Genomic DNA, 13,559 nt, shown 5'->3' on the forward strand with positions numbered 1-13,559 from the left:
TCTAAATATCTAGGCCAATAGTGAGTGGTCTCAAATTGTGAATGCTATCAAATACCAAAATATATTTTCTCAAGAAAAATGAAAACGGTAATGTGACAAACACCCAGGGAAATACTGTGTTTTGAAGAAGGAAACAGAATATTCACAAACGTTTATTTTTAGGGGATGGAGAGGAAATATTTTGTCTCTATAAGGCTCTTGAAAATGGGTATTAGAATGTTGTAGTTAATTAATTTTGATGGCTATCTGTTAACAGTCTTCTCTCATAAAACTACCATACCAAACATAGAAATACTAGGGTGTAAAAACTGAAATTCTATTACTGAAAAACTTTCTTCAAATAGTGACACTGTTTCCAGATTTATTGCTTAGGTTCTGTTTGCATTTCTATTTGAAAACTCCATTCACTATGGTTTCAGTAAAAATTCAGTCCAGGCTGAAACTTGGTATACCAAATAGGAGCTCTGGAGCAATGGTTGTTTTTACCAATTTTCCAGAAGATTGATTTAGATTGTTTTATGTTGTATGACTGTAAAAGAACAAAACAGAAAAAGATTCACTTGTTTGATATTTTATTCCGTCTATAACACAAATCTCATTTTTTCCCCCTGGCAATTTGTACCATTACAAATGACACATACTGATTTTAATATATCCAATAAGATTGTATGGAGCTACCAACAAATAAAATAACATTTTGATAATAAGACTGGTTAGATTTCTTTCATCTTGCCTCTTTTGCAATATCTAGTGGCATATTTTCATCATACAGCTCAAGATACAAAGTATAACATCTGACAAGTGTTAAGTCTTAGACTTATGACCTTTTTGTAAGCTTTATTATAATTTATTTGACTTAGTTTTCCTTTCTGATGTATTAGGGTACAGATCTAATTAGCAGAAAAATTATTCTAGTATATAAAAATTGTCCTCACTGAAGCTTCAAATTCTTGTCCGGATTCTGATCCTTGGGGGAAGTAGAGATTTCAGCTGAAAAAACAGGTCTGGCAGATTGCATGAGTCAGTCCTGTTCGTGACCAGCTTCGGAGAAAACAATAGGAGTAAAGCAGAGTAAGCAATTAGCAGAGGTCTAGGTGGACAATATGCAGACAGCAAGCCTGTTGCAGAAGTCTAGAAGTAGCAGTGTTTGTCTGGGTAACCTTAAAGAACAAAGTTAGAAACAGAGGAAGTAGTCTACTCTCAGGCAACAGAGAGCAAACTAAAATTCAATATTGCATCAAAGGCCTTGTGGGTAGAGTTTTTAGGTACATCTTCCCATAGGTAACACTTGGCTTATTGTACTGACACATCTAAACTTTCTGTAGGAATTGAGTGGGATTCTTGGGTGGAGAGCACACACACTGAGGCTAAGGGAAATGAAGGCTGACACCCTGTGGTTGCTGAAATCCTACCACATCAGTGACATGGAATTTAGGTTAGGAAATGAAACTTACTGGTTGGAGATTAAATACACTTAAAACCTTTTAAATGTGTGCAATGTTTGCCTTGGCTAAAGCTTATGAGTGTAAAATGTTATACTTTTAAGGCATTAATTATATTAAACATTGAGAATTCATGTAGCCAAGGGATACTTGAAGTGATTTCTATCATCCTGATGTAGGTTTTCCTTTAGTGCCTGTCTATAAAATATAATGAATTATAATGATAAAAAATCACACAGTATAAAATGTTCACTTAATACATGGAATTTTCTAAAATGTTGTTAATACAATTTTAGAATATTGTATGCTGAAGATTAATAATCCATATATTCAATTTAATCTAGTAAATTACTAATGGGTATCAATATGTACCATGACATGTGTGAGGCCTTGAAAAAAGTCCAAAAAGATATATCATAACCCCAATTGGGGGAAGTTTCATGTCCAACGGGTGAACTAGAAAAAAATGTAAGAAATGTTGCATTTTAATGTCCTCTTCAAAGTGACTCACAATGAAATATAATTTTTCAATCATGATTAAGCATTCTAAAATGTGACATGAGTTATTACTCAATAGAAATCAATTTAAAGATACTTTTTAAAGTTTCCTGCAAGGAGTATGTGATCAACTTTATAAAGATAACACTTAAGGAAAGAAAACTATTAATGCAAGTATTCACAAATTGCTAGCAGCTTCTTGAATAAATAATGCTACATAAATTAAACAGTACTATTCTTACTAAGTTAATTTGATCTGAAACTAATTAATATGCAACTTACTAAATATGCCGGTACCTTTTGTTAGGAATGGGCATAAAATGTGTCTAAAATCCTCCAATTAATTGTCTTTGGCATTTTTATTTTGTTCAGCATGAATCCAAAATACACATTTGTATGATTGATGAACCATTTGAAACCAATGGTGTATTGGAAAAATCATTTTATCCAGAATTAAGTACTATTTAATAGAATTTTACTCATTGGTCGTATAGTAGAGTGTTATACGCAGCCAAGATGAAATTCTTCCAGAATTTAGAGTTTTGAACTGCTAATTACCTCACCAGTGGGTAGCAGGCAACTAATGGCTGTTAGGGCATGACCTCAAAGTGGCCTACTTAACCCATTAGCTTATTTTTAATCTCTCTGATACGTGAATAATGATCTTTTTTTCTTTTATTACACATACTCATTTCTTTTATTCTTTATTTGATCCTAGTTTAATGTTTTAAAATATTTTTAAATAAAATGTTCGAGTTTTTAATTTATTATTGAAAAGGACATTCAGGTAATGATTTATATTCTGTGTCCTCAAAGGGAAACATTTTTTAAAAGATTGAATTTATTTCCACTGACAATATTACAATTCTTTATTTAGGTTCACTATGTATTTGGGAACTGCTATACAGAAAAGTTAAATGATATGAATGGTCAGTGATTAACTATGGCCTTTTGTGTTCTGGGAAACCGTAAGGTAAAATGAAAATATTTTCAAAGTTCACTCATCCAGTAGTTCAGATCATTTTCCAGTGAACTGTCAGTTACTTAAAAACAATTTTTGTAGCATGATATTTCTAGCTCTTTTATACTCAACAGTGTCTAAATGGAACATTTTGTTTCTTCTGTTTTTTCTTCTCCTTTTTTTTTTTTTTTTTTTTGGCTTCTGTCCCATGGGGGATCCTGTGGAGAGATATTGAAGAGGACTTCCTAGTTCAGCTCTTTTTCACTCTGTTCTTATCACATATAGACAGAGTTTAGCTCTCAGTTTCAATTCAATAGCTACTCACTGAATGAATGCCTACTGTGTATATAGCTATAGCTTAGGGTGCTGAACTAGTGAAACAAGGTTCCTGCTCACAGGGAACCCATTGATTTATAGTATATTCCTCTTTGGACTGTTAAAGGTTTTTTCCATATTCTTTTGTACTTGAAATGCTGTTTTAAAGTGAACTGTAGATGACATCATAAGTGTTTGTGAATCTGAAAAGAGTAACAGTGTGGATGTAGGATTTACTTAAAATACTCAGTTCGTGGAAAATCGTGTTAGGCAGCTCCAGTGTTTAGCCAATAAACTATTAAGAAAATGTACACAATAAATAATCCATGTAGTAATTGTGGCAGTGTCTTGGTCCTTAAGAATGTGTTGTCCATTTTTAAATATATATTCATATATTTCAGATCTAAAATTCTAAACCACGTTCTTTATACTTTCATTGTGATGTAGCACTGTGATGTCTATGAGTTTTACCTCATAGACAACTGAGATATATTTAAGTAACTTGCTCAAGTTAATATGATTAACCTCTAATGAAACTGACATAAAACTTCATATGTTCCACTTTTCAGAGCCTAGTTTTTAATTAGTCAAGGCTGGTAATAATCATATAAACAACTGAAAGTATTATGTGATTTGGTAAGTTGAACTGATTGAAACATTTCAGACACTAAAATATCTAGTTTATCCTCAGGATTCCAAACCCCAATTAATTTTAAAATGTCACTGTAGATGTATTTTAAGTCACTTTACATTCTACATGATATCATTCAATTCTCATCATAATCCAAAGATGAAAGGAGTCAGAAGTTATTATCACCAGAAACTGACCTCACACAAGCGTCTGGAGCCAAGTCTTTTGATGTCAAATCAGTACCTTTAGCCTTATTCAGTGAAAATGGTTTAAATATGAAAGTCTGATATTCGTATGTTTTGAGCAATTCAGTTTAACTTTAGCGATGTTATACAGGTTCCAAAATACAGTCTGGCTAAAATAGAGTTAAATTCCTTTTGTCAGGATTAACTGAGAATTGTAAGCGCTGTCTGTGTCAATGGAACCTGTGTTAGGGGAAATGAAATTGAACACAGGAGGTGGGTAACATGTTCTATCCATACAGTATCATGACAGGAATTTGAGATTTTTCATTTTGGTGACCTCTTAAAAAATGTGTGAACAAAATACATGCGTATATATGATATACATATATATTTAATATATATGTACACATAGCAATAAAATTATAACATTATCTATAAATACATATACTCATATAAGATAAATATTTAGATGAATGCATCGTTGTTTTGAAAAGGGGTTGATATAGCATGAGTTCCTATTGTGAGAATAACAAATTTGTGCCCTACTATTTTCCTCTGGCAGCTAAACAAGGCATTTATATCATGGCATGTAGGAGATACAGTATGAAGTAGAAATTTTTTTTAAGTGTGCTGTATCCAAATACGGTCACAAGCACAGACCTGCTTTATTTTTCACGTTCAGTATAAATCAATTTTAAAAATATTTGCAAGTATATATCTTCCTAAACAATTAAAGTTCACAAAAAATGATGGCAAAAGGGATACAATCATTTAGGTATTTATTATTTGAGTGTGTGGGAGGAGGATTTTTTAAAGATATTTAGAATCATGAAGATTTAGAATTTTCCCAAAGGTTATATATTTTGTAATTATCTGCTCCTCTCACAAAGCATATAGGGAAGGTGCAGGTAATTTAAAAATATATGGCATTTGGGATCCCCCTCTTGTGTAGTAAATGTGTACATTGAATTTTAAGCTTTGATATCCTAACTGTTCCCCCTACTCCATCAAATGTGAATTAAAATTTTTTTTATCAATTTTTTGTAGATTTATATGCAGTTGTAAGAAATAATATAGAGAGCTCTTGCGTACCCTTCACCCAAGAAACAGCTGTAAAGCCATGAAACAACATCACAGTGAGGAAACTGACACTGATACAGTTCAATAGTCTTACTTGGTTTTCATCATTTTCACATGTATTTGTTTTTGTGTTCATATGTGTAAGTGTGTGTGTATATATGTTTACTTCTAGACAATGTTATTACATGTGTAGATTCATGTATCCATCACTTCAATCAAGAGACAAAACAGTTCCAGAACCACAAGGATCCTTTCTTCCTCTCAGAGCCACACCCATGTCCCTCTACTCTCCATCGCCCCCTGCCATCCCTAGCCCTTGGCAACCAAACTCTGTTCTCTACCTCTGTAATTTTGTTACCTCAAAACATCATATAAATGGATTCCATCTTTATTTAAAGAGTTTTTGAGTGTATTCTTTGTATGCCTTTCTTAGCGGTTGCTCTGGGTATTGCAATTAACAGATGTAATTTACACAGTCTACTAGTAGCAACATTTTACCACTTCAAGTATGGAAACCTCACTTCCACTAGGTATCTTTGCCCTATCCACTTGTTTTCTTGTCTTGAGTATTCCTTCTCTAATAATGGTGGACATTATCAAAGTTACACTTTTTTGTTTTAATAATCACATATTTGAAAAAAACTCGGCCGGGCGCGGTGGCTCAAGCCTGTAATCCCAGCACTTTGGGAGGCCGAGACGGGCGGATCACAAGGTCAGGAGATCGAGACCATCCTGGCGAACACAGTGAAACCCCGTCTCTACTAAAAATACAAAAAAAAAAAAAAAACTAGCCGGGCGAGGTGGTGGCGCCTGTAGTCCCAGCTACTCGGGAGGCTGAGGCAGGAGAATGGCGGGAACCCGGGAGGCGGAGCTTGCAGTGAGCTGAGATCCGGCCACTGCACTCCAGCCTGGGTGACAGAGCGAGACTCCGTCTCAAAAAAAAAAAAAAAAAAAAAGAAAAAGAAAAAAACTGAGGAAAAGGGTAGTCTATTCTATTTTCTCATATTTTGCTATTATTTTTGTTCCTTCTTGGTGCTTCAATATTTCCTCTTATTACTAATTCTTTTATGTTTGAAAAACTTTAAATTTTCTTTAAGACAGTCCTGCTGGAGGCAAATTATCTGTTTTTCTTTCTTCTAAGAACATATGTATTTCATCTTGATTCCTAAAGGATAGTGTTACTGGTTAAGAAATCATAGTTGACAGCTCTTTTCATTCAGGAGTTGAAAAACGTGCCACTTCCTCTGGCTTCCATGATTTGAAATGGGAACTGTATTGTCATTTGAATTTGTATTCTCTTACAGGTAATAAGCCATTCTCTTGGGCTCCTTTCAAGAAGTTTGTCTAGTTTTCGTCTAGTTTTCACAGTAGAGTTCACTCTCCTGTGAGAAGTGCCCTCATTCATCTGACAGGAGGTGGAGCTCAGGCAGTAAGGCTCGTTTTCAGAAGTTTCCTTTTGATGTATCTCGGCATAGAGTTCTTTGGGTTTTTCCTACTTGGGTTTCACTCAGCTTCTTGATTGATTCTGTATCTTCCTGACTTTTGCCAAATATGGAATGTTTTCAACCATGATTTCTTTGAATACTCTTTTAGTCCCACTCTCTTTCTTCATTCCTTCTGGGACTCTAATGATACCACTGACAGATATTTGGTATTGTCTCACAGGTCCCTGGGGCTCTGTTCTTTCCTATCTTTTCTTTCTATCCTTCTATTTTCTCTCAGCTATTCAGATTGGGTGAATTATATTTCTCTGTCTTTAAATTAACGGATTCTATCCTCTGTTATTTTCACTGTACTATAGAGCAAATCCAATTAGTTTTTATATTGGCTTTTATATTTTTATTTCTATAACATCCATTTTTAATAACATTTTGCATGCTAAGGTTTTATGTTTTTTTCAGTTGTGCCAAGATAATTAGTAATTTCTTATTAAAGTAATTTTATAATGGCTTCTTCAAATTTTTGTCAAAAATTTCAATATTTGATTCATCTCAGTATAGGGATCTGTTGATCATTTTTTCTCATTCAGTTATGATTTTCCTGGTGTTTATTATGGCTAGTAAGTCTTTTTACTTATTATATGCCGAGCATTTTGGTTATTATGTTAAGAGACTCTGGATGCTAATTAAGTTTATTCTCAGAAGCAGTTGCTAGTCCTAGCTTTCAATTATGGGCTGTGGTTCTAATGAGAATTTAATTTTTAGGGGCTTTGTGTTGCTATTTGGACAGGTTGATTTATCTAATTCTACTGGGGACCACACTGATCTCTTCTGGACCACATAAGGGACAAGAGGAGATTCCCCAGGCTAAGTTGTAGTGGTCTAGGGGAGGTAAAATATGCTCTAGCTCAGCGATCCCCAACCTTTTTGCCACCAGGACCGGTTTTGTGGAAGACAATTTTTCCATGGATGGTGGGCGGTGTGTGGGGGGGATGGTTTTGGGATGAAGTTGTTTGACCTCAAATCATCAGGCATTAGTTAGATTCTCACAAGGAGCACGCAACCTAGATGCCTCATATGCAGAGTTCACAATAGGGTTCACTCTCCTATGAGAAGTGCTCCTGCTGATCTGACAGGAGGCAGAGCTCAAGCAGTAATGCTGGCTAGCTCATGACTCACCCCCTGCTGGGTGACCCAGTTCCTAACAGGCTGCAAACTGGAACTGGCCCATGGCCTAGGGGTTGCGTACCCCTGCTCTAGCGAATGAAAAGAGGATTACTTCCAGGGCTCTGTAATTGCTGTAGAGACATCCCGTCCCTGTGTATACCCTCCTGCCTCACTTTCCACACACACTACTAGAGCTGCTTATCTGTTCAGTACCTCCGGATGGAAAGGGGAAGTCTTAGGCACCCTGGAAAAACAGGTCCCTTTGCCTAGCTGTTTGCTGTTAGTAATGCTCCTATTTCATTCCCCTTGCAGGCATCCCAGTCTTTCCCGATATTGTTGGATGGATTCTCATTTGACCAGCAATAAAAAATGAGTCTACCTAGACTGACTTCTATTTCTAGGTTGTGGTTGGGAGAAGCTGGGTCTGGATCATCTTTTACTGTCGTTTGGGAAGCTACTGGGATTTTCCTTGGGTGCTGGTGTCTTTAACCGGTCCTCCTCACTCTTTCTACCATTTAGAGTACTCTTTTAGTTGCCGCTTGCTTAATTCCAGATTTTACAGCCCTACTTAGTGGAGCACATAATGATAAACTTTTTAATGCTTTTTTTCTCCCCCAAAATGAGTCAAGTGAAGCATAATTCAGCAAGATGCTAAAATATCTTCTGTGAAAATGAGTGTCTTGTGATAGAAAAGGTGATTCAGATGAAAGACTATATTAACATACAGTACAGCAGAGGCACCAACCAATCAGAGCAAATTTAAAAGTGAGATAGTTTACAGGTGCCTTTCTGCTCAGTATCAGCTCAAGTTTAAATAGTTCAAGTGCCTCTACTGCAGAGAGCTTTTAATATGCCAATATTTTTGTTGCTGCCTTGGAAGGCCTGCCGCAGTCACAGTTTACCAAATTTATCTGTCCATAGAAGTGAATCCACTTTGTTTATAGCTTTTCTTGGCACTGGTATTCTGTGAAAGATTTGTAGAGGAAAGCTATGTTTATCAACATCAGTATCTACCTTATCTAAAGTATTGTATTAGATGTAATCATTTAATTATAAAGTGATTTCTGAAAACATTAAGGAGCACCTAATTCTACTTTGATTTTTAAATATCTGATAAAATATTTCAATATATTTAAACTTTCTTTTAAACTGTTCCAAGAAGTAAGATTTCAATGTATGGCCAAAGAAAACATTTATTGTATTGTGTTGAAAATATATAGTCTAAAAATACTGACTTTTTCTGATGTTTTTATTTACGTTTTCAATATTTTCTCTTTCCAGCTTTAAGGGACAATAGGATCGAGCTGGTTCGCGCTTCCTGGCATGAATTGAGTATTAGTGTCAGTGATGTGTCTCTCTCTGATGAAGGACAGTACACTTGTTCTTTATTTACGATGCCTGTCAAAACTTCCAAGGCCTATCTCACCGTTCTGGGTAAGTGCAAGGGACTAACACCATGTAATCACACAACCAGAGTGATATATATTGCTACAGCAACATAATTCAATACAAAAATATATTTCAAAGATTGTATGAATAGATATGGTTTAATCCTTTCTCTGCTATATGTTAACAAAGGCATTTTAAAATCATTCAGTCCCTTTCTGAATTTTATAAAGGGACAAAGAGAGATTCAAAGATGTATATGACTGCTAGAAGACACACGGTTATTTTGTTTCTTAGCCAGCAATGGACACCGGTTCTCTTGATTTCAGCTAATTTTTTTTATCACATAATCTGTATGTTGTATATATTCTGATCCTTTTACAAAATGACACAATACTGAGCATAATGAGTTCACCTTGTATTCTGTACTATGCTCCTTTATTTGATCATGTGAGTCACCCGATACAGGCCTTTCTCGCGAACTTGTGGCTCTCAGATATGACCTGCTTGTGTATTTAGTGCATTTAAATGACCCTGATATTTCCATGTGCCTTCTCTCCTTTTAAAATTATATTTTCTAGATTCCTAAATGAAGTACCTAATGTCGCCTGAGCTTGCACCTTGTAGTTTCTTTGTGTTTTTATTCTCTAAATATTGGGCCATTTTCCCAAAGGTGAAAGTGACACAAAAAAAGCAATACATTCATAGAGATTCTGAGGAAATAATGTTGCAGCTCCGAGCTCTCTGTGATTCCACAGACGTCAGTGCCCCAATCAGCTGAAATTGCTGCAGTTCATTGAAACACACCTGTGTACTGAACAAGTTAGAGGAATTTAAAGATTGATTTTTTTCCCCCTAAGCTTGCCCTCCTCTTTAGATAGAAAAAGGCACAATGTTGCATTTAAAAGGACTAACACATGCTGTTCTTTTGGGTGGGAATATTAAAGTTAATCCAGCTAGTGAATTGGTTTTGTGCATAGGATATAAAACATATTTCTTTGCAAGTCACACTGGGACTATTTTATAAAAATCTTCACAAGTTTGCCATTAAAGACAAAATATACCCACTGAAATGGAGTATTTCAGGATAACAACTGCATAAGGTTAATGTATTGTTCTGTAGAGAGCCAATTTGAAACTCAAAGAATAGATGACTGATGAATTCAGTTTATTAAATGGTGATGTGGCGTAGATTTTTAAAAAAGAAAGCAGGTAATATGTAGGTGAAGATAAAAAATGTTAAGAGTAGTTATGTTATTTTTTCATGCATCTTTGTGGTTACTGTGTTACCGTTGTTTAATTTGTTCTTCTCATATTGGTGCTTTTCAATATTCTTTTTCTTTTCTTTTTTTTTTTTTTTTTTTGAGACAGGGTCTAACTCTGTAGCCTGACTGGAGTGCATTGGCGTCATCTCAGCTCACTGCAACCTCCGCCTCCTGCGTTCAAGTGATTCTCCTGCCTCAGCCTTCTGTGTAGTTGGGATTACAGGCGCCCACCACCACACCGGCTAATTTTTTTCTTTTTTTTTTTTTTTTGGTGTTTTTAGTAGAGATGGAGTTTCACCATGTTGGCCAGGATGGTCTTGATCTCTTGACCTCGGTCTCCCAAAGTGTTGGGATTACAGGTGTGAGCCACCGTGCCTGGCCACAAAGTACACAGAGGATAATATTCTTTTTAAGCTTTAAGAACTATGAAATCAGGAAAGAAAGAAGCTAAAGTTAAATTGTAATTTGGTAAGGGATAGAGAAATATGTTTGTGGGTTTTTTTCTTCATTGCAGTCTACCTTTTAAAATCTCTACACTAGTAAATTGTAAAGTATATTGAATGATTGTTTTTAAGATTTACACACAGGTATTTTCACAGGTAAAATTTTACAATTGAGGCCAGGCACAGTGGCTCAGACCTGTAATCCCAGCACTTTGGGAGGCCAAGGCTGGTGTATCACTTGAGGTCAGGAGTTTGAGACCAGCCTGGCCAACATGATGAAATCCCGTCTCTATTAAAAAATACAAAAATTAAGCCAGGCATGGTGGCTGACGCCTGTAATCAAAGCTCTTTGGGAGGCCGAGGTGGGCGGATCACGAGGTGAGGAGTTCGAGATCAACCTGGTCAACATGGTGAAACCCCATCTCTACTAAACGTACAAAAATTAGCCAGGTGTGGTGGCACCCACCTGTAATCCCAGCTACTCGGGAGGTTGAGGCAGGAGAATTGCTTGAACCTGGTAGGTAGAGGCTGCAGTGAACAGAGATTGCACCACTGCACTCCAGCCTGGGTTCAGAACAAGACTCTGTCTAAAAAAAAAGAAAAAAATTTATTCGGGCATGGTAGCACACACCTGTAATCTCAGCTACTTGGGAGGCTGAGGCAGGAGAATTACTTGAACTCAGGAGGCGAAGGTCGCAGTGAGCTGAGATCAAGCCAGTCCACTCCAACCTGGACAACAGCATGAGACTCTGTCTCAAAAAAAAAAAAAAAAAAAGAAAAGTTACAATTTAATTTAAAAAACTACTTTGAGCTATATGCATCTTACATACTTTCTTGATTTTCTTGATACTATATATGTATATATCTGTACACATACACATATGTATGGATATGTATATGCATTTATGTGTATGCGCATGTATATACATTTGTGTGTATGCATATAGACATATACAACTATGTATGTATACACACACACAGGAAGCAGTTTATTACATAGTAGTTTGTTAACTTGATTGAGAACTTCTTGTCAATTAACCATCCAGTTCAGTTTCATGTGTGAAAGTAATAGACATAATAACAAATCAGCCCTGAAGATTGATGCTCACTTCATCATTTGCTTAAATTTCAGGTGTTCCTGAAAAGCCTCAGATTAGTGGATTCTCATCACCAGTTATGGAGGGTGACTTGATGCAGCTGACTTGCAAAACATCTGGTAGTAAACCTGCAGCTGATATCAGATGGTTCAAAAATGACAAAGAGATTAAAGGTAAAGAATAGAAAAATGAAAATCAAAATTAATGTGCTGAAACCAGTGTAACATGTTGGGAAAAAGTCATTTTACATTATTTTTCAAACCGTAGTATCTCTTACAGATTATGCATCATTTGAACCAGATTTACTCATTCTTAAGTAAGGTAATTTTACAAGGTATATTAATATGTAAGTATAATCCCTGTGTGCCTCATTTTCCTCTTCTGTAAAATAGGTTTAAAAATAATATACGCCTTATGGAAAAGTTGAGGGAATAATTCAGTTAATATATGAAGAAACACATAGATTCATATTTCACAATAATAAGGAATTAGCATATATTAGATATTATTATTTCAGAACTCACATATAATATTTAGGTTAAAGACAGAGAAACTGTATAAATTATTTCTTCAACTTGGTTTCGGGAATTATAGAGTTCTGAGAATAAAACTGGCTAAATATCAATAAAATTGATTCCTGTTAATTCTCACGAAAGGCAAAAATGTGTACTTGTCTAAGTAAAAGTGCATACTTTAAATTCTTTATACACCTAAATTTAAACTCCCTCTCTATCTGTCTCACACACACACGCACACACACACACACACACGATGAAACATACATTCTTTAGGAGGGGAATAAGTTTATAAGGGAGATGGCTTAATATTTAAGTATAAGAATTATTTCTGATGATTATTAAAACATAATTCCTATGCCATTGCAATATGTATTATTTTCAACATTATCTTCTATGAGACAGGTTTATGCAAACCATTCTTCTTATTTAAAAATGTTACTTATCTATTTATTTTTAAGAGATAGGGTCTTGCTCTGTCACCCAAGCTGGAATGCAGTGGAATGATCATAACTCACTGTACCTCACACTCCTAGAGTCCAGGGATTTTCCCGCCTCAGCCTCCCGAGTAGTTGGGACTACAGGCTTGCATGACCATGCTTGGTTAACTTGTTTTCTTTTTTGTAGAGATCATGCTATGTTGCCCAGGCTGGTCTCGAACTCCTGGGCTAAAGTGACCCTCCTGCCTCAGCCTCCTAAAGTGCTAGGATTGCAGGTGTGAGCCACCATGCTCAGACGTTCTGATTATTTTAACCTATAATTGTGATAACTTATACCACACTAATTAATTCTTCGTAATGGGCATGCAGGCTTAGCAGATAAGATTGCCTATATTACTGAGAAATTATGATTATAATCCACACAATTGTTTTTATCAGTTTCCTATTTTAATTACTCTTTCTCTGCATATTTTTTCCCAAGAAAAAGTCCTTATCCATAATTTTACCCTGATCACTATCTTTGCCTTAGTATTTCTAATAAATATACATTATTGGATTACATTTTGAGAAATGTCAGTCCCAAGACACAAGTTAGACGTCTTATTATGCTAAATTAAATGTCAGGTTACTATGTAACCTGATTCTTGAATTCTGTCAAGGCTCAGTAACATCCATTCTAATTTTGCCTCTAAGAT

General features: G+C 35.5%; 1 protein-coding gene across 2 annotated transcripts in view; it reads left to right on the forward strand.

Annotated features, from left to right (window-relative positions):
* The window catches only part of CADM2 (cell adhesion molecule 2), a 1,116,362-nt gene that overhangs the window by 926,783 nt on the left and 176,020 nt on the right, over window positions 1-13,559 (forward strand). For both annotated transcript variants that reach the window (XM_030939707.1, XM_030939705.1), the window contains 2 exons: window positions 9,000-9,152; window positions 11,945-12,082. In XM_030939707.1, coding sequence (XP_030795567.1) covers window positions 9,000-9,152; window positions 11,945-12,082 — 291 coding nt within the window. The remainder of the gene's footprint in view (window positions 1-8,999; window positions 9,153-11,944; window positions 12,083-13,559) is intronic.

This window comes from Rhinopithecus roxellana, chromosome 1, assembly GCF_007565055.1.
Source record: "Rhinopithecus roxellana isolate Shanxi Qingling chromosome 1, ASM756505v1, whole genome shotgun sequence".
Lineage (NCBI taxonomy): Eukaryota > Metazoa > Chordata > Mammalia > Primates > Cercopithecidae > Rhinopithecus > Rhinopithecus roxellana.